Here is a 22,866-nt window from a genome sequence, read left to right as displayed (position 1 = left end):
TCCTTCCAGGCTGACTCTGCCGATGCTGAGGCTGCTCTGGGCTCTGCCGGGGCTCTGCTGGGGCTCAGCTCTGGGCAAGGCTGGGCCCGCTCTCCCCTCGCATTGCTCCGGGCAGCTGAGTCACGGGGGGACAAGGAAGGGTCACGTCAAGGGACTTGAGGTTTAACAGAGCTTTTATTCAAAAAACTGCCATAACTACCAGGCTGTCCTAACCACCATAACTAACTAGCAGTGCTAACTACCGTAACTATCCACTTGTCCTAACTACTATAACAAAAAGCTGGCCCCAGGTGCTTCACATCCTCCACTGCTCCTTCAATTGCTTTGCTGCAGCGATCAGAGGGCTCAGGCTGGAGAGAGGCTTGGCTGATGATAAAAATGGGTGCTGCCCAAAGGATGAAAAAGAAAGAAATCAACTGTTACTTTCCCAAGTCAAGTTCCTCACAGGCTCTGTTGCATCAGGACAAAGGGGAATGGTTTGAAACTCAGGAGAGGGAAGCAGGCTCAGATTAGATCTGAGGCAGAATTTTTTTATCAGAAGCATGGGGAAACACTGGCAGAGGGTGCCCAGAGATGTGGGAGGTGCCTCCTCCCTGGAAACATCCAGGCTCAGGTCAAGCAGGGCTCTGGGCCACCTGATCTGCTTGAAGATGTCCCTGCTCCTTGCGGGGCACCTGGTCCAGATGACCTGCAAAGGACCCTGCCAAGCCAAACCAGGCGAGGATTCTGCTGGCTTTGCATGTGAAAAGCAGCGAGACTGGACACTATTGGAGGGGGCCCCACGAGAAAACCCCTCCCTTGCGCTGCTCTTTCCCCTGCAGCCGCTTCGCATCCACCTGCAGCAGCTCCTGGGCAGACCAGCGCCGCTCCTCGTCCGGCTCCAGGCTGCACTCCAGGAAGTCCCGCAGCAGAGCCGACAGGCGCCTGGGCTCCTGCAGCTGCGGGGTCCCGTTCTGCCGGATCAGACAGCGAGCCTGCGCAAAAAGCAAACACTTCTGAAAAAGCTCTGCCAGCTTCCTTCACACCCACGAGTGCTCACAGCGACCCCGGTTTCTCAGCCCCAGTCTCCAGGGACACTTTCCTCCCTGGCAGAGATGCTGCTCAGAGCTCATTCTTCTATGCCAACCAAAAAAGCCAAACGCTGCTGCAGCCACAGCCATTCCAACATCCAGATGATCTTGCCTTGAGAGCCAATGTCATTGGCTGACTTTGTTAGTTGGAACCTCCATCAGAAATAGCCCATTTTGCTTCTCCAAATACGGACACCAGCTTTACAGGCCATTTGCAAGAGTCACTGGGGTCTGCCTGTGGTATTTCCAAGGATTCTTACATCAAATGCATCCCTGCAGTGCCACTGACACTCAAGTAAATGCATTCAAGATGTTCCATCCCAGAAACTGCCAGGCAAGGAACCCGAGGTTTGGGTTGCTGAAAGCTCAGCCTTGGTGACATGGAGAAAGTAGCTTGGGCTAGGAAAGAAATATGTTAGACTATGGGGATGTTAAACAATCATCTTCATGTTTTAGACAAGTTTCCCAGTGAGAAGAGTCAGGGGAAGTTCATCTCGCAGAACCTCTTTCAGGAACTCCTTCAGAAAACTTGTTGGGTTTGGGTGTGGGGTTTGGGGTTGGTCTGGGGTTTTCTGCAAGATAAGATTAGAGCTGATGCTCTGGCTTCATCTTTTCAGGTCATCCTCGCAGACAGAAGAGCTGCAAAAACTTAAAACCCAAAGCAAATTCTGGAGACTGCAGAATATTTGTCTGTGCTCAGGCTGGAGTCCTCTGTGAATTCCCTTCCCGATGGGCAGAGCCCTCCAGCTGCTCCGCCCAGGGCGGGGTCCCACTGTGCTCACAGGCCTCTGCAAACTCTGGGAAATTTGCCTCTTACCATGGCCGCCGTGTGCTTGAAGTAAGGAGGTTCTCCTTCCACCATCTCGATGGTCACAATGCCCAAGGACCAGATGTCCACCTTGGGGCCATAAGGAGAACTGGTCACAACCTCTGGGGCCATCCAGTGAGCAGTGCCCACCATGGAGCTGCACTGCTCCTGCTCAGGGCTGAGCTGAGCGCAGAGGCCAAAATCAGCTGAGGACAGAAACAAACACTGTCAAAGGCAGCTGGAATGAGGAAACCAAGCACAAAGATTGCCCACTCTCAGTCTGAGAATGCACTGCTGAATCCAGCTGGAAAAGTCCGCAGGGCTGTAGCCAAGGCAAGATGGAAGTGGACCCTTAAAGGAACTCTCAGCTTTCATGCAGTGGCTTTTAGTGATTCCCTTGAAGCTTCAGATTCCAACTCCCGCCCCTCTGCAAGGGCCATATCCAGAGCAAAGCCACTGCTGACACCCTGCTCCTCTCCTGAGCTCTCTGCATGGGGCAGCCGCTCTCAGCTGGCAGCAGGGGCCGGGCACCGCCACCAGCAGCACTTGTGGGGCTCTGGCCGTCACTGGGAAGCAGCCCCACACCCACAGCCCGGGAGCGCCGTGCCTGACCAGGAACACCCACCCAGCTTGACAGAGCCGTCCGTTGCCAGAAGGATGTTGGAGCTCTTCAGATCTCTGTGGATCACCCGGTTTGAGTGGAGGAAATCCAGGCCCTGCAGACACTGAGAGAGAGCAAGAAACACGAGGGTGGAAATCCATGGCCGGAATACACAATCACACAAGAAAGGACAGTTTAGAATTCTGCCAGCAGCAGCTTTGCTGTGCCAGGCCAGGAGTGCAGTGCAGACAAGCTCCGGGCAAATGGTTCAAGGCAAAGCTGAGAACAGCAAATCAAATCAAAAAAGACAGAGAGTCCCACAACAGCAGGAAAGAGGACAAGAGCAGAGTGGAAGTGCAGTGACACTGGCAGGCCGTTCACTTCAGAGGCTCTTTCTTCTCCAGCTCATAAAAACAACACAGAAACAAAGCTCTGAGCATGGAGCCACTCCTGTTCTCAGGCCCTGCTTGGAAGGAGCATTGTGTCCAAGCCATGGGAAGCACGAGCAGGATCCCTCACCTCCCGACTGACAGCTGCCATCTCTCCTTCAGCCATGCGTGTCTGTCTGACAATGTCCTGCAAAGTTCCTCCATCCATGTATTCCATCACCAGCCAGAGATCTTCATCAACAAGGAAGCTGGAAGAGGCAAACAATGGCGTGGACATGAACATGCACTGCTCAATTTACCCATGGAAAAGCCTTGAGTGGAGTTTTGTTTCCAGGTCACTTGTAAATGAGGACAGAATCCGATGCAGAGACATTCCTGCCAGGCTGCACAGTCCTTGGGATCTGCACAGTCTAAAGGAGAAGGAGACGCCTGTGGGAAAGGAGAGGCCTTAGATGGCAAGCAGGTGAAAAATGCAGTTTAGCAGCAGCCCAGATCAATGTGGAACCACAACACTTGCCCTCAGCTGGTTCAGCATCTGAACTCAGCAGTTCCACCGTTCCTTCCAGAACAAGGCAACACAACTTCCAGCGTTATCCAGGGCAGGAGGCTGTGCAGCACTTAGGACAAAGTGGTCAAGTGTTTGGAAAACGTTGCAGAAAGTCCCTTCAGAAACAGGCAAGGCCATTGCAAAATGGGCACATGAGGCATTTCTGGAAACAAGAACCTGGTCTTCCTGGCATCTGCAGCAATGGAAAAGAGTTGGGAAGGAGAAGCCAAGGGAAATAATTTCTGACAGGGTTTATCAGCACTTGTCATAAGACCCAGAAAACTGGGTCAGCTTGAAGGAAAAACCAAACCAAAGCAACAAAAGCACATGGAGGGAGTGAACTCACAGGCTGTTGTTTTGGGAAGCTACGGCCGGGTGAGGCTTTTTCAAAACAGGCTACAGACTGCGGATGCCAGGAGAGATTAACGCAGGGCCCGTGCACGGGATAAGAGCTGAAGCACTCACCTGTCCAAAAAGCTGACAATGTTGGGGTTCTTCTTGTCCTTCAGGACCAGGATCTCATTCACAGCTCGTTCCCCGTTCTGCCCTCTGAGACTCATTTTCTTTATGGCCACCTGAAAGGACATTGCAGCCCTTGAACTGCAGGAGTCTGGGGCAGGAGGCCGCAGCAAACACGGAGCGAGTCTTTGTGGAGCGACGGAGCCGGGCTGTGCCAAACTGCCTTGGGATGGGACACCCGGGCTCAGCAAGTGACATTCCCACAGCCCATTTCTCTGCTCGCTGCGGGGCTGCTTACAGGACACAGGGCCAGAGACATTTGGCCTTGGAAGCTCTGCAGAAATGGGCCCTCAGCTCTCAGCCTCAAAGCTCTCACAGCATTCTCTGCACCTGCAGTCTTCTCAAACCGCCTTAGTTTACCACCACTCTCATTATCATTCAAACACATTTTGCAAGCAGGAAGTAATTCTGCTTCTGTGAAAACAGAGCAAAACAGCCGGGAACCCTTTAGCAATCCTGGGGGATTTGGTCATGATTTCAAACACAACTGCTCTGTTTGGGATTGCACAACAGAGCAAACACGCACAAACATTGCTCAGATGATCCCTGTCATGGGCTGTCACTGACACCAGACCCAAACACAGCTGCAGGGTTTAGGAGAGAGCTTTGCTCTGCACATCCATCTTCTCATTCCTCTCCCTCTCTCTGGGAACAGCTGCAGTAGGACTAAAACCCCAAACTGATCCCAAGCAGGATCACTCCCTCATTAGGTCTTGAGGTACTCTTGGAAGATGAAACGCAGGATGGAAAAACTGCTAAACAGTGTTCCTGTCCGAGGCTGGGATGAAGATAAATTAGGCCTCAGCCTCCACCAGCTGATGCACTGATGTTTTCAGATATGAAGACCAAGCCAGCGTGTCCTGCTCTGACAGACACCGCTGCCCTCCTTGCATTCCTTTGGGCACTTCAGAAGACTCAAGTCTGTCCCAGCCGTGCTCTGCAGGCTGACACTGCTGTGCCTTCAGAGGAACAGCCTGTGCAGGAAAGCTCTGCTGGCCCCCCAAAGCTGCAGCCACAGCTCCCAGCAGAGGGGAAAGCCCTCGAGAGCTGCCCGACGCGCTGGGCGTGGTGACACTGACCTCTCCTCCAGTGGCCCTGTCGAGTCCTTTATAAACGGTTCCGAAAGCCCTGGAGACAGAACAGCAGAGAAGAAAGAAGCAGCGCTTTAGGCCTGGGGAGTGAAAGCCAGCCCAGACAGGAGATCTCTGCTGCCTGCAGCGTTTACAAAACACCTGGGTGCATCGACCCTTCAAACAGCAGCGCAGCAGCCACCAGCCCTGTGCCACGCAAGGTGTGTGAGACAAAACTGGGGCCCAACATGAAGGAAAAGGGCTGGAGCAAATCCCAAATGTCCACACTGAATTACTTTAGTCCAAAACCTAGGGTGGGAGCGGATATCTAAAGAACTGGAAAAGAATGTATTTCATCCTTTTCCATTTCCTGCCTATGAGCTACAGGATCCACAAGGGCCCTGCCATCAGGCAGCTGATGCATTTTCCCCCCCAGTGCAGCAGCTCTGTGTCTGTTACTGAATGTACGGGGCTTACTACCTGTGCTGAAAAGGGCACTTATTAGTTCATCTCTGGTTTCTGTTTCTAAACTGTTATGTTGATAATCCTGACCGGTGGATATTTTTGGAAGCAAAATATTTGAAAGGAATCTTCTTGAGAACTGTTTTCTGACAGTCACCAGATGGTGAGCTGCTCTTTCAGGTAATCAAATTCCAGGGACAGAAGATCTTCCAGGTCCTGCTCCTTGCTGCAGGCAGGACACTGCCGGCCTCAGGGGCCTCTGACGGTGCCTTCTGAGCACAGTTACCAATTCTGATCAGGACTGAGAGACAGCAGGATCGTGGCCCAGTGTCTGAAGCTGTTTGCAGCTTGCCTGGCTTCTCACTTGATCCTGCACCAGCAAATACCTGGCCCCTGCTTGTGCAGAAGTAACTGCCGTGCACTTACCCTTGGCCAACCTGCTCCAGTTCCAGGTATTTCTCGGCAGGCTCCCCCACGCTCACGGTGCTCCCTGAAAGAAACCACATGGAAGACGCTCCCTCCCAGATGGAGACCCCGCCTTGCAGCAGGGCCAAAATGCAGCCCCACTCCCTGGGGCCGGGAGCCCCTTGCTCTCAGCTGGGCAAGGACAATAAATGACTCTGTGACATTCAGCTGCACAGCAAGCCTGGGTGCAGCTGATGCTGAGACACACACGCAGCACCCTGCTCTGGCACACAGCAGCACAGCAGACGTACTCAGCTGCATCAGGCACCACTCCTCTCTGCCCTCTGGCTGCAGGGCTGTGCTGCTGTCAGAATGTTCAGCCCAGGATCCCGCAGCAGAGGGAGGTTCAGTGTCCTCTTCCCAAGCAGAGGGAGGTTCCCCATCCTCTTCCCAAAATGCAGCAGGTTCCTGATCTTCTTTCCAAGCCATGGGATGTTTGCTGTCCTCTTCCCATGCTGGGAGAATTGCAGCCTCCTCTTCCCAAATCACAGGATGTCCTCTGTCCTTGTCCCACGCTGGGAGATTTCCGTCGTCCTTGTCCCATGGCACTGGAGCCTCGCTGTCCTCGTCCCACACCAGGTGATGTCCACCATCCTCGCCCCACACCACAGGAGCTTCACTGTTGTATTCCCAGACCGTGGGATGTTTGCCCTCATCTCCCGGGACAGAGGGAAGTTCACCATCATCCCCCAGAACAGCAGGAAGTTCACTGCTGTCTTCCTCCTCTTTGGCCTCCTCTTTGGAAGCACAGGGAGCCAGAGGAGGAGCTGATGCTGCTTGTGTGCCCTGTGGACAGATGATAGCGTGAGGGACGGGAAGTTCTATCTCAGTTATCGCCTTATTTATCCTCAGCTACACATCCAGCCGCACTAAGCAGAAATGGGATTCAGAGCTGTTCAAACTAGGAAGGGGCTAAAGTCGACATTGCCACTTATTGCTGGGCATTCCATATTCCACCGTGGCTAAAGCCAGCAAGCAATCTTCTGCCTGCAAAACCAGACCTGCAGCTCTTCAAAAGCTCTTCAGCAGAGAAGGAGAAAAGTGCCAGGGATCCCTTTGCTGCTGCTGCTGCTGCAAAGACACTGGCAGGAACTTTCCTTCAGCCTCCCAGGCTGGCGCTCGACTGCCACACGCCAAGCTCACAACTCTCTGCACAATTCCGACCACCAAAGGTTCCTTTCCCACTCACCGAAGGAGGAGCTGCTCGGGATCCACGCGTGAGGTGCCCTGCAACGGGACAGGCAACACGAACCAGATGCTGTTAGGAAAAACCTGCCCGTGGTGGGAACTCCCACGGAGCAAGGACACCCCGAGAGAGCATTTTGCTTCCACAACATCCCTCCAGGAGCCACAGTCCCTTCGCACAGCAAGCAAGAGAACAGCACAGAATCCTGGGCTGTGTCAGCTCTTGGCTGCAGCAGCCAACGCAGGGAGTTCCAGGCTCCGCTGGCACAGACTCTGCGCTTGAGGGAACAGAACCCCCCCGGCTCCATTGCAAATGCTGTGCACGCCCCGCTGGCTGCAGACACCCCCTTTTTCAGCTGCAGCTGCTGGCAGGAGCTCTCCCAAACCAGCGGTGTCTTAATGGCAATTTGGTTACAAAGGCAGCTCAGTGCCAGTGGGAGAACAGAAAGCACACAGCAAGCCCGAAGGCACCGAAGCTGCACCCAGGGAAAACCTCGACTTACGTGCCAAGTGGGCTAAAAAATACCCCGAATAAGCCACAGAGTACAGAGTGCAAACTGCAGCAACCGCTTGCTGGATCATTTTGGCCGTGCTGCACACGTGGCAGACTGTACCCCTGCAAGCACAGAAGGACACCCGGCAGGGGCTGGGCTGGCTGCTGAGAATGCCTCGGGCAGGAGGATCCTCCGGCAACCAGCGGGCGCCCAGAGCCGCTCTGGACACTGAGGGCTCCGTGCCCACAGCAACGGGAACACGGCGAGGACGCGGCAGCGTTCCCGTGACATCACAGCAGCAGCTCCCGCAAGAACCGCCTGGAAGGTTCTCCTCTGTCACAAAGGAGCACAAAGGATCCTCCCGGGGCACAGCCTGTTGCTCAAAGCATCCAAGAGGAACCCAGAAAATGCAGCAGACAAGGACAGCCCATAGCCAAGCCTGAACAACGAAATCAAAGCCATGCACTGATGCTCCGAATTAGGGGCGGGAGTCGGGAGGCTGCAGGGCTTCCCAAGGAGCCGGAGGCAGCCAACACGCAGGGCTGGGCAAGTCGGGCCGGGAGCAGCGGAGAGCTTTGTTTCCCTTCTCAGCTGAATGGCGGCTCGGGCCGGGCCCGTTCCAGGGCTGTTCCTCAGCTGCGGCTTTCCCCTCACGCAGCCCGGGGGGCGCTGGGAGCGCGGGGCGAGGCTGGGCCGTGTGCAGAGCCCGCCCCTCGCTGCGATTGGGCGGTGCTGCCGTCAGTCGTGGTTCTGGCGCGCTGATTGGTCGGAGCGGGGAGCAGCCCGGGCCCGGAGCCGCCGGCAGGGCGGCCGTGGCGCAGCAGAGGCGCCATTGGCGGAGCGTCTGTGCGGGCCCGGGAGCGGCGGCGGCGGCCGGAGCCCGGTGAGGCGGCGGCGGAGCTCGGAGGCGGCCCCAGCGCAGGTGGGAGCCGCGCTCGGTTCTGGCGGGGCTCGGCGCTGGCTGCGGGCGGAGGGGGCGGCAGGGGGCTGGGGCGGGTTCGTTGTGCCGTGTGGGCGCCGTGTTCGCCCTGGCGTGAGGGCGCTGCGGGAGCGGCTGCCCGCGCTCTCCTTGCCGCTGCTGCCTCGGCAGGAGCCGGTGCCGGAGCAGCGCTGGCTCGTCCCGGCTGCTGTGGGTAGGACAGAGGTGGCTGCCCCGTCGGCGGGAGTGTGCGGGAAAGTTCCCGTGGCCAGAGGTTTGTGTCCCCAGAGGAGCCGGAGGAGTCCTGTAAAAGGAACTTTATTCCTGGAGCAAGGGAGAGGCCACGGGGCATTTCCCGTGGGCTCTGTCCAAGTGTTGGAGGACGCAGCCTCCTTTTTATGCCGATTTCGCCGGCTGCATCTCCGTGTCCCTTTCCGCAGTGGCTGAGGTCCTTGGAAGGTACAGACTTCCCGATGCGCCTGCTGCATGTGCCCCTTAATGTGCACCCCCACTTTGTATAACATCCGATATTCATGGCTCTGTGAAGTTTTATTTCCTTTGTTCTCTGTTTCCCCACTTTTCCTTGGCCATCTCTTTGCCAAGAGCACTTTGAGTCCTTTAATTTTCCACAACCTCCTGGTCCTTCTGCTGAGAGAGAATCTGATGCCATCCCAGGTTGAAATGTGGCGTTGCTCATGGGAGTGGATTGGTGGGTGAGAAGGTCAGGAGCTGGAGCTGTGTGCTTGGTTATGATTTGGAGGACAGCTTGTAATCTAATGATGCATTGAAATGATCAATGGCTTCTCTGGCACCTGGTATGAATTCGTTTGGGTTCCCAGGGGCTGCTCCATGGTGTTGTAGGATTTGTTCTGGTGGCCGTTCATCTTTTCCCCATTTTTGGGTGCTCCCAGAAATGCCAGGGATGCATCAATTGACCTCTTTTCTCTGATGAAAGCATCACATCCTTGGATTCCCAAGTGATTTCGCTGACCTTGTGGCAGCAAAAGCAGCCCAGTGGTCAAACGCACCCTGTATAACCCAGACAGTGCCAGCAGATGTTGGAGTGGGGAGAGGGATGATTCCCCCCCGCTTTTGTGAGTGAAGTTCTCCCAACATTCTCCGTTTGCTGTTTTCCTTTGCAGCTTCAGGGATTTCTGTTGCAGAGTCCGAGATGCTCAGTGTGGGCTCTGCCTTTAGCGATGAAAATTCCGTCTGTGCAGGGAGGCAGAGCTTGGGGGTGAGGGGCAGAGGGAATCAGCCCAATTCCTCTGGCAGGCAAGGAGAGCCTGGGACATTGTGCACACTTCCCGCAGCAGAGTTAATTTGCATTTCTAAAGCTCCTCTGCTGGCTGCCTGGAAGGAAGCTTCTCTTCCAGGGCAACCATCAGGTGGCTCACCTATGGGCCCCCCCAAAAGCGGCTTTTTTTTCCCCTTTTTTTAAAAATATTTTTTAACTGTTTATGAGGAAAAGGGTCAGTTTTAAAGCTCTTCCAGTTTTGCAAAGTGCAGCCTACAGGTGAACATCGAGAAACCCATTCCAAAATTCTGCCATCACTAACAGACACGCACACACATACACAGAAAAATCCAAAGCAGTAAAGATTTTTGGTTCTTCTCCTCAGACTAAAAATTGACTCTCACACCCCTGGCCCAAACCCAACTGACAATATCAAAGTAGAATTATTAAGAAAGAACATTCTAATGGTGTAATCCTGTCACAGAAACTGCGGGAAGAACAAAAACTCTCCAACGACCTTTTTAGTGTTAGAGGATCAAGGCATTACTTTCATTGTGGCCAGGATGTGCAACAGAAATCATTTCATCCACACAGAGCCCGGGTGTGCAGAGAAAATCATTCCATGGCACACGAGTTTTAGTCTATTTTTCCTCACCTTGATGCAGTCTAAACCCATCGAAATCCGTAGGTTTCATGTTCATTGGTTCCAAGTTGGGTAGTTCTTAGTATTTGGTTTCCTATTGGCCCCGGATTGCTTGGCCTCTGATGTTCATTAGGTCCACACTCCTTGATTTCCTTCTCAGCCTTTTCCAGAGCAGGGGTCTCCAGCTGTGCCGGGGGCAGTGTCTGGGGCAGCTGTTCCTTGATGTTTGCTGATGGGCGTTGATGTTTTGTTGATGGGCGTTATCTTTTGGGTATCTTTTGGGCTGTTCCCAGTCTGTTGAGATGTTAAGCTCATCTCTGCTGAGTGCTGTAACATCCCTTAAGAAACACTTTAAAATTCCTTTCGCCAAGGCAGAGGCAAAGCAAGCCTGAGTAGAGAAATAAACTTTTAAAACACTTCTGAACTTGGTCTATTTTCCAGCAATCGAATCCCGCCCAGCCCAGAGTGTGAGTGTAACTGAGAGCCAGAGTGGAATTCTCCCGCTGTCTCCCGCAGCAGCTGTGGCGAGTGCAGGCACAGAAAGCTCTGAAGCTCGCCCGGTGCCAGCGAGTATTGGCCCCCAGTGCCTGGAGATGCCAGAGGAGGTGCCCAGCCAGACAATTTCAGCAGAGGATCTGTGGGCAGCCCCCGGGGCTTGCCCCGCTGTGGAGCCCTGGCTGCTGCTGCGGCCCCTTCTGTGCAGGGGCAGTGGCGGCCTGGCCTGCTCCTCCTGCAGCCGGGGAGTGCAAATCCGCGGGGCTTCCGAGAGCTTGAGGCGAGGCTGAGGGGTCCCCCCGTGTTCAGCTGTGCTGGCGGCTGTTTCTGTGCTCGGGGACACTTGGAATGGGCCACGCCCTTGGCCACCAGTGGTGCTTCTTTGCACTCCTCAGGCAGGACCCGATGTCCTGGTTGGATGCTGTGGGCAGCAAAGTCCCAAGGCAGGGTCTGTGCCAGCCGAGCTTCCTGTGGAAGAGCTTTCAGAAGAGACAGGATTCTGGCCACAGACTGCTTGAAACAGACATCCCTTATCTCCACCCCCACTAAGTCGGGAATGATCCGGGTGGGGAATTGGAAACATCAGTTCCAGGGGAGATAATTGAATATCTGCCCTGAGTCTGGCTCTTCTTCTTGCCAAAGCCAATGGCAGCAGCCGTACCCGTGGCGTCTTGGTTTCTCTCAGCAGCTTCAGAAGGTGTTTCTTTATTTCCCCATTCATTGTTTCTACCCGACCCGAACTCTGGGGGTGCCAGGGCGTTTGGAGGTCCCACTGTGTTCCTAAAGCAGCCAGAACGGCCTGAAGGGTCATTCCTGTAAAATGAGTTCCCCTGTCTGAGTCCATTGCTTCCACAATCCCATATCTTGGAATTGTTTGTTCCAAACATGCCTTAAGAACTGATGCAGGGATTGCTGAAGCAGTTGGAAATGCTTCTGCCCCGCTGCGAGCTGCCATGCTGTTAGCAGAAGATATTGAAGCCTTCCTGCTCAGGGCATTTCAGTGCCAGGCTCTTCCAAGCACCCCCAGCTGGGCCCTTTGAGCTGAGCATGCGGGCGCTGAGCTGCGCTTTGTCTCCTTCCCTTTCCTTAAGAGCAGCGTGTCTTGTCACTCTTTTCCCTTCTGCTGCCCTTGCAGCCCCATCCCTAAACACCTTTTCTCCCTCAGGCCAGGGAATGTCTGGTCAATCTCTCCTAGGCCGGCTCTGGAGCTCTGTCACTTGGCTGCAGCCATGGGTTTCTTGCCAGCCCCGTGTCCAGGGCCGTTCAAACAGGAGGCTGGGTTCAACCCTTGCCCTGTCCTCAACTCTGAATCCTCCTGTTCCATCCAACAAGTTTCATTCTGTAAGAACCGAACCCTGCTCATCCATTTAGAGGCTCCTTTGGTTAACAAAGCTTTACCTTGATGCCAGGCTTGAACAATGAGAGATTCTGCTGCTGTCAGTTTTCAGGCCTCAGTTCCCATTAAAGCCGGGGCTGCACAATTCTGCAGACAATGAGGCCACTCTCTGGCCACTGGGTGAAACATTTGAGCCCAGGAATTCCTTTGGCATGGCCCTGATTAACATCCACATGCAATTCAAATGGTTTTTCCCTGTGTGGGAGGGCCAGGGCAGGAGGCTCAGTTAATCTGCTTTTGAAGCCTTGAAAATTGTGCTTTCCTTCTGGTGTCCATGATGGGGTTTCTTGCCTGGCAGGAGAGGAGTGTTGTAGGGAGAGATGCCTGGCTCCAGAAGCGCTGCCTTTAGCAGGGACTCAGTAAGAGGCTGTAACCCCTTCCTTGCCTCCCTTGGAACAGGGTATTGCTTTTAGACACCACTTGTCCTGGATGCTTCAGAGGAATTTGGAGAGGCTCCATATCTGATTTTCCCAATTTCCCTGGGACTGCCCACACTTCTGGGTTCCCTTCAGCAGAGGCCTTTGCAGACATCTGACACCAAGGTCCAGCAGCATTAGCGTCTGTATCTCCTTTGACAATATGAATTTGCATTCCCACTTCAGCCACCAAATGCCTTCGCAGTAAATTGCAATCACAATTAGGAGCAAAGAGAAATTGATGCATTTCAAACCCATCCCCCACATCTACTGATAGTGGTTGAATAAAACGCACCTGCTCATCTTTCCCACTTATTGCCTGAGTAATCAAAGAAATTTTGAGGATAAGATGGTGCTGAAAAGCATCCCTGTCCTCACTTTTTTCTCTTCCTCCTCTTTTCCATCTTCCTTTTCATTTCTTACCACATAGATTCCTCCTGCTGCTGTTTGCCTTAACCATATTCCTGCACACTCCCTTCAACCAATCCCTTCCCAGCACACCAACACCATCCGTCCCCTGTTGCTGAGACCCCTTCTCGACTTCCCTTTTTACCCGTGCTGGGTGTCCATGTCCTTAATTAGCTCTGGGAGAATGTGCAAACTGCCTCAACATTGTCCCCTTTTGTATAGGAAACGATGTCCCTGGTTCTGTTCAGGCTTTGTTGTTGTTCTGGAAGTTGAGGAATTGAGCAGGAGCTTGGCTGAGCAGCAGTGTGTGTCAGTCAGTGCCATTTTGTGGAGCTGCTGGTTTGTGCTGTCACTTGCTTGTGTGCAGGTGCGTGTGGCTGTGTCCGAGCAGATTCAGAGCATGTGTTTGTAAGGAGGCGTTGGTGTTGTTGGTTCGCTGGGGGTGCCCGGTTTTCGGGACATCCCCCCTGGAGCAGGGTGTCCCCCCTTGGTGCAGGCGCGGCCCTCAGGCAGCGCTCAGCCAATCAGAAGGCGCGGCGCTGGTGAGTCAGCAGTTGCCAGGCAGAGCCGCAGCGCCCGGCGCTCCCCAGCTGGAGCCCACGTGTGGCCCGGCCTTGGCGCCCCCCGCCAGGGGAATTTGGGGAGGTGGGAGGGGGGGAGCGCCAAGGCCGGGCCGGGCCGTGCTGTGCTGGCAGAAGTGGCTGCGGCGGGGGCCGAGTGCGGGCAGGAGCGGCCGAGAGCCCAGCGCTGCCCCAGCCCGAGCTGCCGCAGCTGCATCGCTGCTCGTGCTGTGCGATCCGAGAGCTCTGGGGGGCAGAGCGAGCCAGGGCTGGGTGCTGGGCCTGGGGGGAGCAGGAGAAAGGCTGGAGGAGCAGGGCTGGAGACCAGAATGGTGAAACGATGGGCGTGGGAGCAGCAGGTGGGATTCTGCAGGAGGAGGAGTAGTGTGAGGAAGAGGAGTGTGACGAAGAGTAGGGATACAGGAGGAGGAGGAGGAGCAGGAAGAGGAGGCACCGCAAGGTTCCAGCACTCGCTGTATCTGCAGCCTCCCCCCAGCCCCAGGAGTGTTGATCCAGCGGGTGATCAGGGAGGGGGATCCGTAATTTTCCCGGGGGTGAATCTTGGTGTTTCTGAGGTTTCTTGGGCTCCATGTTGGTGCTTTGGGTTTTTTTTGTGGGGGCTGAATGTTTATATTTTGGAGGGGGTTTTGTCTGAATCTTGATGTTTTGGGAGTTTTTGGTCTGTGTCTTGATGTCTGGGGGACTTTTGGGCTGAGTCTCTGTGTTTTTGAGATTTTTACAGACACAAGATGCCTGGTGATGGACCTGGGCAGGAGGAACCCCCAGCCCATGTCGGTCACCCCTTGTTTTTTCCCCAATCCAGGATTTGTCATTCCCAAGGTGTGGCTGGATGGAGGAGGAGGAAAAGCCCCGGAGATGCTCCACGAGGAGGGGCTGCAAACGCAGCCCAGAGAGATCCAAGGAGGAAAGAGCCCCCCTGTGCCGGGAAGGCAGCCGGAGATCCAGGGGGAGCTCGGAGCTGGGGGAGAAGCCTCAGGGTGGGGAGAAGCCCCACAAGTGCTTGGAATGTGGGATGGGCTTCAGGTGGAGTTCCAACCTGATCAGGCACCAGAGGATCCACACTGGGGAGAGGCCCTATGAGTGTGGGGAGTGTGGGAAGGGCTTCATCAGCAGCTCCCAGCTGATCCAGCACCAGGTGATCCACACAGGGGAACGGCCCTATGAGTGCTTGCAGTGTGGGAAGAGCTTCGGATGGAGCTCCAGCCTGAGGACACACCAGCTCAGCCACACTGGGGAGAGGCCCTACGAGTGTTCTGAGTGTGGGAAGAGGTTTCCGAGCAGCTCCGATCTCCTCAAACATCAGCGCATTCACACGGATGAGAGGCCCTTCCGCTGCCCCGACTGCGGGAAGGGCTTCAAACGCAACTCCTCCCTCATCAGGCACCGGCGCATCCACACCGGGGAGAGGCCCTATGAGTGTCCCGAGTGTGGGAAGAGCTTCTCCAGCAGCTCAAACTTGACCCAACACCAACACAGGCACCGCTAAGGGAAGCCCTGCGAGTGTCCCGAGTGCGGGAAGAGCTTCGTGCGCTGCTCCAGCTCCATCCCCCGTGGGAGGGTCGGCATTGGATGATCCCCAGTGACCCCCGTGGGGCAGAGCCCTGGTGACCCCCGTTCCGGGTGATCCGCGCTGGGTGGGGGGAAGGTGTTGGAGAGATTTCTTTGCCTTCTCCTTGTGCTGCTGGGATTTGGTTGGTAATAAATTCCCTCCCTGTGCCCAGGCTGGGTGTGTTGTGCCCGTGCCGGTGCTCAGGGCGGGATCTCTCCCGGTCCTTCTCTCAGCTCCTGGGCCTTTCCTTGTATTTCCTGTCCCTGTGCAGTAGCAGAGGGCAGGGACAGAGCGGTTTTGGTGTCTCCCGGCATCCAGGCAGGGCCAGCCCAGCCCTGGGGGTTGCGAGGGGCATGTGGGGGTCCCCCATTTTCCGGACATCCCTGCTGGAGGAGGGTGTCCCCCCCCTTGCTGCAGCCCCAGCCCTCAGGCAGCACTCAGCCAAGCAGAGAATGCCCTCAGCTGGGGCCTCGTTTTTGGGCAAAGCTGAGCCCCTGGACATCTCCATCCCCATTTTGGGGTGCAGCTGAGCTCCTGGATACCTGGGTCCCCAGTTATGGGGCTCTATTGGGCTTGCACAGCCCAGTTTTTGGTAGCAGGGTTTGGTTCAGAGGTGTCTTCTGAGAGAAGGATCTGGAAGCTTCCTCCATGTCTGGCAGAGCCAATTCCTGGCAGCTCCAAAGATGGAGGTGCCGGATGCAGAGATGCCCCCACAGCCTCTGGGAAGGAGGCAGGAGGGGGAGGGTGTTTTAAGGGTCTTCTTTTCCTTCTCATTCTCCTGCTGTTATTATTTTGGTGTCATCAATTTAACTGATATAGGGAGAAGGGTGGAAAAGAGGAAGTCAGAGCACGGGCAGGAGGGTCCCGTGGCGGCCGTGGGGCACAGGGGGTGCGGAGCGGGGATCCGGGGTGGCTCCCGGAGCTCTGGGCGTGCTGGGGGCTGCAGGGGGGCACCCCCTGAGCTGTGTCCCGCACACACAGGGGTGTTCCAGGGGATGATGAAGTCCGAGTGTCACTTCATTAAGGGCACCGAGTGGGTGAGGTTGGTGCAGAGGAGCATCTGACAGCGGGAGCAGCAACTGCACTCGCCAGCGATGTGGGGCTGTTTGTGGGGGACAGCCCGTGTGGGGAGAAACAGGCGCAGTGCTGGAACAGCCATCCAGCCAGACTGGGGTACAAACGGGCTCTGGCGGACAGGCTCTGCCGGCACCACCGCGACATCGTTGCCCCGTTGCTCGAGGCCCGCAGAGGTGCAGAACGTCGGGCAGAGCGAGTCCCCTCGGGCCCTGCCCTGGGGATGAGCCTGGAGCCCCTCAGCCCCCCTGGTGCCCATCCCCGGGGCCTCTTGTCCTTCCAGCTTCCCCTGAGCTCTCCCAGTCCATCCCAGTCCATCCCAGTCCATCCAAGTCCATCCCAGTCTCTCCCAGTGCCCCCGCGCGTGTCCATCGCAGCCCTGCGTGGCGCTGACGCCCCTCAGCCAATCAGAGCGCGTCTCTCTGATGACTCATCAGTTGCCAGGCAGACCCGCAGCGCCGAGTGCCCCGTGCTGGACTCGGCCTCCCAGTGCCGCGCGCTCCATTCCCAGTCGCTCCCAGTGCCCTCCCAGTGCCTCCCCAGTGCCCTCAATCCACTCCCCTCTCACGAGGGCAGCTCACTTCTCTCAGAACACCCCAACCCAAAGCTGTCTATGCTTCTAGGCCGATCTCTTGTCCTGTTTTTCGGTGTTGGGCATTCCATCAAGAGCCACCCTTCTTTTTAGCCTTGGCAAAGGGGCTGGGAGAGGGTTTGGGGGATCCTCGGAAGGCAGGGAGCAACTGGGATGGGGTTTGTGGAGTCCTGGAGGAGATGAGAGTGGGTTTGGCATGTGCTAGAAGGTTTAACAGCATTCTGGACAGACAGGGGATGAAAAAAAGAGGGGTTTGGGGGTCCTGATGGCTCTCTGGGGGGGTTTTAGAGAGGTCCTGACCCCTGTGGACCCCCAGAGATGCCAGCAGACACTGCCTGCAGCAAGATTCTGATGGGGATCGGGGACTTCGTGTTGGGCTTCATCTTCCTGGCGCTGGGGCTCGGCTTTCACTTGCTCGAGAAGGTGACGGGGGATCCCGGGGATCGCATCCCCCCTCCCCCAGAGCGTGTGTGCCCCCCCGGGACCCCCAGCCCGGTGTCACCCCCTTTGCTCTGCCCACAGAGCTCCTGAGCCGCCGGTGGCCGCAGCCCCTCCCCGTGGCCTCGGGCCCGGCCGGGACCCCCCGCTCCATCCCCGCGATGATTTTGGGGGGGTCGTGTGTCCCCCCCAGCCCTGCTGTCACTCTGCCCCCGCCCGGCTGCTCCCAGTGTTCCCAGTAAAGCTTCCCAGTTCGGGCTGATCCCGTTCATTGGGGACACTGGGGAGGGACTCTGGGGAACCTCACGGGGGGGTGAGATTGGAGGGGCAAAACCGGCCCTGGGATGGATCGGCAATGGGGACCCCCGTGTGTCCCCCCCGTGTCACCCCACTCTGGGTGCCGGGAGCCCCCGGCTGCGGGCGAGGAGCTCTTGGGTGAGTGGGGAGGGGCGCGGGGACGGTGGGAAAGGTGTCTGAGAGGGGGATAAGGGCCGGGGGGACAGCAGGAAAGGGCTTCCCATGAGAGTCCCTTCGTTTCCCCATCACTTGATCTCTTGAGCAGTTCCCTGGGGCTCTCGGGGGGACAGAACCTCACGGGGGTGGTCCCCAAACCCCTGTCCCTCCCTGGGGGTCTCATGGGGGGTTCCTCCCCACCCAGCAGCTGGTGCTGAGGCAGCCGTGGGGCAGAGAGGGGTGGGAAAGGGGTGTCCAGGGGGGTCCCTTGAGCTCCCAACCTACTGTGGGGTGCTGGGGGCTGCTGGAGGGGGGCACCCCCTGACCTGTCTCCCACACAGGTGTGTTCCATTCCTGGGGAAAAGCCCACTGGCACTTCCTTGATGACAACAACTGGGTGAAGTTCATGGACAGGAACATCTACAACTGGGAGCAGTTTGGGCACAGGGGATACCCCAAAATTTGGAGGTGGGATGGAGTTGTTTTGAGGTGGAATTGAGCCGTTTGCAGTGGGATGGAGTCGCTGTGAGGCGCCTTTGATCCCTCTCGGCTTTTGGGGTGCAGAGCTGTGAGGGACTGAAATGTTCCGGGTTAGTGGCTCAAACCATTGGCCACCGGCAGCAGCAGCGGGGCCTTTGCTGGCCGTGGGCACAGGGAGCGCCCGGGGGCACAGGGGGGGAACACCCAGCCCGGAGGGGACGAGCCGGGCCTGGAGCCAGGGAAGGGCAGAGGCCGATGGGAAGCAGATCCGGCCAGGTGGGACAGGGCTTTGGAGCAGGGCAGCGCCCTCCCTTACACAACTGGCCCAGCTCTGGGAACCCGCCCGGGCCAGGCCCGGGACATGCACACAGAGGCCTGGAGGTTGCCATCCCTTCGCATGGGCCATGCCTGGCTCAGCTGCGCTGCCGGGAGGGGCAGGGCCATGTCTTAGAAGGGGCCATAAACCATCAGAGCCCCCAAAGTGCCCCGGGATCCACAGTGTGACATCGGACACTGCAAAACTCCCCCGGGGGAGGTACCTGGGTGTTCACCCAAACCTGAACCTGTATTAACCCACCGAACTTGGAGTTTCCGGGGCTTCCCCACCCCCCACGGGATCCAGCCTGGGACCATCACTTACACCAAGGACAGCGACATTGGAACAACCAAAACCAAAAGTTTTGTTGCTGATCCAGGGCTGCTGACTGTGTATCCTTCTACTCTCCTACTTTCTTTGCCCTTACACGTTTCCTAAGTGTTACTTTTATGCTTTTAATATTACTGGAGGTGGTAACCAAAAGGGCTCCAAACCCCCTTCACACAGCAACCAAACTGTTCTGAAATAAACCCCACAGAGATATATTTATGAACACAGATCTTTCACTGTTGTTTCACTCTAATCTGCCCCAGGGGAGCCATGAACCAGACCCTGGGTTACCCTCGCCTTCAGGGGCGGGGCGGAACAGGAGCCGGACACGGGGGAAGCTTCTGGAAGCTGCTCAAGGAAGCCAACCCTGGAGGCCCCCTATTTCCAAAGCCTGGCCATGCAAACCCAGGACACTGGATCCAAACATGGATCACTCAGACGGGGGGCACCAGGGCTCTGCCTGTCGTGGTTTGACGCAGCTGAGCATCAAGCACGCGAAATCTGTTATTTTTCATAAGGGGAAAATAAGAAAATATTGAGGAAAACTAGAGAGCTGCGAGGCAAAACAGGTTCAAACTTAAACAGTTGCTGTACAAAGAAAAGGTTTATTACCAACAGAATTAAAAGTAAAAAGAAATAACAAGAAATTAAAGCAAACCTCCCCTCTCTTCCAGCACTTCCCTCCTTTTACCCAACTCGCAGAAAAGAAGCAGAACATGGGATTTTAGTCAGTGTTGCAGTTCTTGAAGAGTCTCTTTGTTATGCTTAAGGAAAAAAGGGTTTTCTTCTGCATCACGTGGTTCTCAAAGTGCCACCAACAGCAGACACACCCGGAAAGAAACAATCTGCTGTGGTGTAAAACATCTCTGCCCTGAAAAATCTCACCGTTCCTTCACACTGCCAGACAGGGGCCATCACATGGGGTTATTAGTCTTTGTAAGGATTAATTACTTTGTCCTGAACACAAAGGGGTTTTTTTTTATCGTGACAGGAAGTCTTTAAAAGCCTCTCAATACTTCTATATAGCCTGGCATAGGCACTTTTCATAAATTTCATGGGCCATAGGTTAACTTTCCATCCCTCCAAGTACTCCAAATGGATCAAAGAGCCAAACAGTTTGTGATATTACAGTTTCTTACCACGGCCTGCAGGAAGTTTTTTAAGCTGCGCACGAGAATCGCGGCACCGCCCTCTTTTCTCCCGTCGCCATTTCCAGCTCCGTCCCACAGGACTCACTTTCTCTTCTCTCTGACTCCGAAGCCGCCACGTTGAAGAGTGTTCTTGTTCGGGCTCTACGGTGGAGAAAGCCTGGCTCCCTTTGTGCTGCTGGCTGCGTGGTGTCCTCTTCAGTTCAGCGCGGAGTGTGCTGGCTGCAGACAGGAGGCTCCGCCGGCTCCCGCTGGCTCTGCCGGCCCCGCGTGGAGAGGAGAGGGACCCGCCGGTGCCAGGGAGCCGCGCCGGATGGGTTTAGCTGTGTGGCACTCCATGGCTGGCTTTAGCTGCCTGCGGCTCTGGGACAGTTCCCCCCCAGCAGTGACACAGGGTCTGTGCTGCGGCGTTGGGAAAGGAGGGGGTGCAGGGGCCCTGACCCGGCGGGGCCCGGAGCCTCCAAGGTCCCCCCACGTTCAGGCAGGAGAGCTGGAACAAAAGGAATTCCCCCCTTTCCGTGTGTTTAAATAAGCAAACGGAGGACCCCCACAAGACCCTCACAACCCCTGGGACTAAGCAGGCCTTTACTGGATGCCACAAGACACCAAAAATACTCTGTCCCTGCCCTCTGCTACTGCACAGGGACAGGAAATACAAGGAAAGGCCCAGGAGTCAAGAGAAGGACCGGGAGAGATCCCGCCCTGAGCACCGGCACGGGCACAACAGAGCCAGCCTGGGCACAGGGAGGGAATTTATTCCCAACCAAATCCCAGCAGCACAAGGAGAAGGCAAAGAAATCTCTCCAACACCTTCCCCCCACCCAGCAGGGATCACCCGGAACGGGGGTCACCAGGGCTCTGCCCAACGGGGGTCACTGGGGATCATCCAATGCCGATCCTCCCACGGGGGATGGAGCTGGAGCAGCGCACGAAGCTCTTCCCGCACTCGGGGCACTCGCAGGGCTTCCCTTAGCGGTGCCTCCCTTGGTGTCGGGTCAAATGAGAGCTCTGTGAGAAGCTCTTCCCACACTGGGGACACTCGTAGGGCCTCTCCCCAGTGTGGATGCGCCGGTGGGTGATGAGGTGGGAGTTGCGTTTGAAGCCCTTCCCACAGTCGGGGCAGCGGAAGGGCCTCTCATCCGTGTGAATGCGCTGATGTACGAGGAGGTGGGAGCTCCTCTGAAACCTCTTCCCACACTCAGAACACTCGTAGGGCCTCTCCCCAGTGTGGATGAGATGGTGTACCCTCAGGCTGGAGCTCCACCCGAAGCTCTTCCCACACTGCAAGCACTCATAGGGTCGTTCCCCAGTGTGGATCACCTGGTGGTGGATCAGGTGGGAGATGCTGATGAAGCCCTTCTCACATTCCCCACACTCATAGGGCCACTCCCCAGTGTGGATACTCAGGTGCCTGATCAAGTAGGAGTTCCATCTGAAGCCCATCCCACATTCCAAGCACTTGTGGGGCTTCTCCCCACCCTGAGGCTTCTCCCCCAGCTCCGAGCTCCCCCTGGATCTCCGGCTGCCTTCCTGGCCAAGGGGGGCTCTTTCCTCCTTGGATCTCTCTGGGCTGCGTTTGCAGCCCCTCCTCGTGCGGCATCTCCGGGGCTTTTCCTCCTCCTCCATTCAGCCACGCCTTGGGAATGACAAATCCTGGATTGGGGAAAAAACAAGGGGTGACTGACATGGGCTGGGGGTTCCTCCTGCCCAAGTCCATCACCGGGCATCTTGTGTCTGTAAAAATCTCAAAAACACAGAGATTCAGCCCAAAAGTCCCCCAGACATTAAGATGCATACCAAAAACTCCCAAAACATCAAGATTCAGACAAAAACTCCTCCAAAATATAAACATTCAGCCCCCACCAAAAAAAAAAACAAAGCACCAACATGGAAACCAAGAAACCTCAGAAACACCAAGATTCACCCCCGGGAAAATCGTGGATCCCCCTCCCTGATCACCTGCTGGATGGGGGAGGCAACGCTCCTGGGGCTGGGGGGAGGCTGCAGATACAGCGAGTGCTGGAACCTTGCGGTGCCTCCTCTTCCTGCTCCTCCTCCTGTATCCCTACTCTTCCTCACACTCCTCTTCCTCACACTACTCCTCCTCCTGCAGAATCCCACCTGCTGCTCCCACGCCCATCGTTTCACCATTCTGGTCTCCAGCCCTGCTGCTCCAGCCTTTCTCCTGCTCCCCCCAGGCCCAGCACCCAGCCCTGGCTCGCTCTGCCCCCCAGAGCTCTCGGATCGCACAGCACGAGCAGCGATGCAGCTGCGGCAGCTCGGGCTGGGGCAGCGCTGGGCTCTCGGCCGCTCCTGCCCGCACTCGGCCCCCGCCGCAGCCACTTCTGCCAGCACAGCACGGCCCGGCCCGGCCTTGGCGCTCCCCCCCTCCCACCTCCCCAAATTCCCCTGGCGGGGGGCGCCAAGGCCGGGCCACACGTGGGCTCCAGCTGGGGAGCGCCGGGCGCTGCGGCTCTGCCTGGCAACTGCTGACTCACCAGCGCCGCGCCTTCTGATTGGCTGAGCGCTGCCTGAGGGCCGCGCCTGCACCAAGGGGGGACACCCTGCTCCAGGGGGGATGTCCCGAAAACCGGGCACCCCCAGCGAACCAACAACACCAACGCCTCCTTACAAACACATGCTCTGAATCTGCTCGGACACAGCCACACGCACTTGCACACAAGCAAGTGACAGCACAAACCAGCAGCTCCACAAAATGGCACTGACTGACACACACTGCTGCTCAGCCAAGCTCCTGCTCAATTCCTCAACTTCCAGAAC

The 22,866-nt window shown here is 56.5% G+C and overlaps 1 protein-coding gene across 1 annotated transcript; it reads right to left on the bottom strand.

Annotated features, from left to right (window-relative positions):
- Nucleotides 1-295: 295 nt before the first annotated feature.
- Nucleotides 296-15,398, bottom strand: LOC138102422 (serine/threonine-protein kinase PAK 3-like). Its single transcript, XM_069000133.1, has 13 exons — nt 15,210-15,398; nt 15,104-15,133; nt 14,754-14,766; nt 14,494-14,578; nt 6,149-6,722; nt 5,893-5,952; nt 5,014-5,062; nt 3,881-3,990; nt 2,999-3,116; nt 2,504-2,603; nt 1,888-2,084; nt 837-974; nt 296-385 (listed from the first exon to the last, which is right to left on the bottom strand). Exons 1-13 carry the CDS (start codon nt 15,269-15,271, stop codon nt 296-298), a joined length of 1,626 nt encoding a protein of 541 aa, XP_068856234.1. The 5' UTR covers nt 15,272-15,398.
- Nucleotides 15,399-22,866: the final 7,468 nt, after the last annotated feature.

Source organism: Aphelocoma coerulescens, unplaced genomic scaffold (assembly GCF_041296385.1).
Source record: "Aphelocoma coerulescens isolate FSJ_1873_10779 unplaced genomic scaffold, UR_Acoe_1.0 HiC_scaffold_75, whole genome shotgun sequence".
Classification (NCBI taxonomy): domain Eukaryota; kingdom Metazoa; phylum Chordata; class Aves; order Passeriformes; family Corvidae; genus Aphelocoma; species Aphelocoma coerulescens.
Note: the sequence above shows the minus strand (reverse complement) of the source record. Positions and strands in the feature narration are given on the sequence as shown.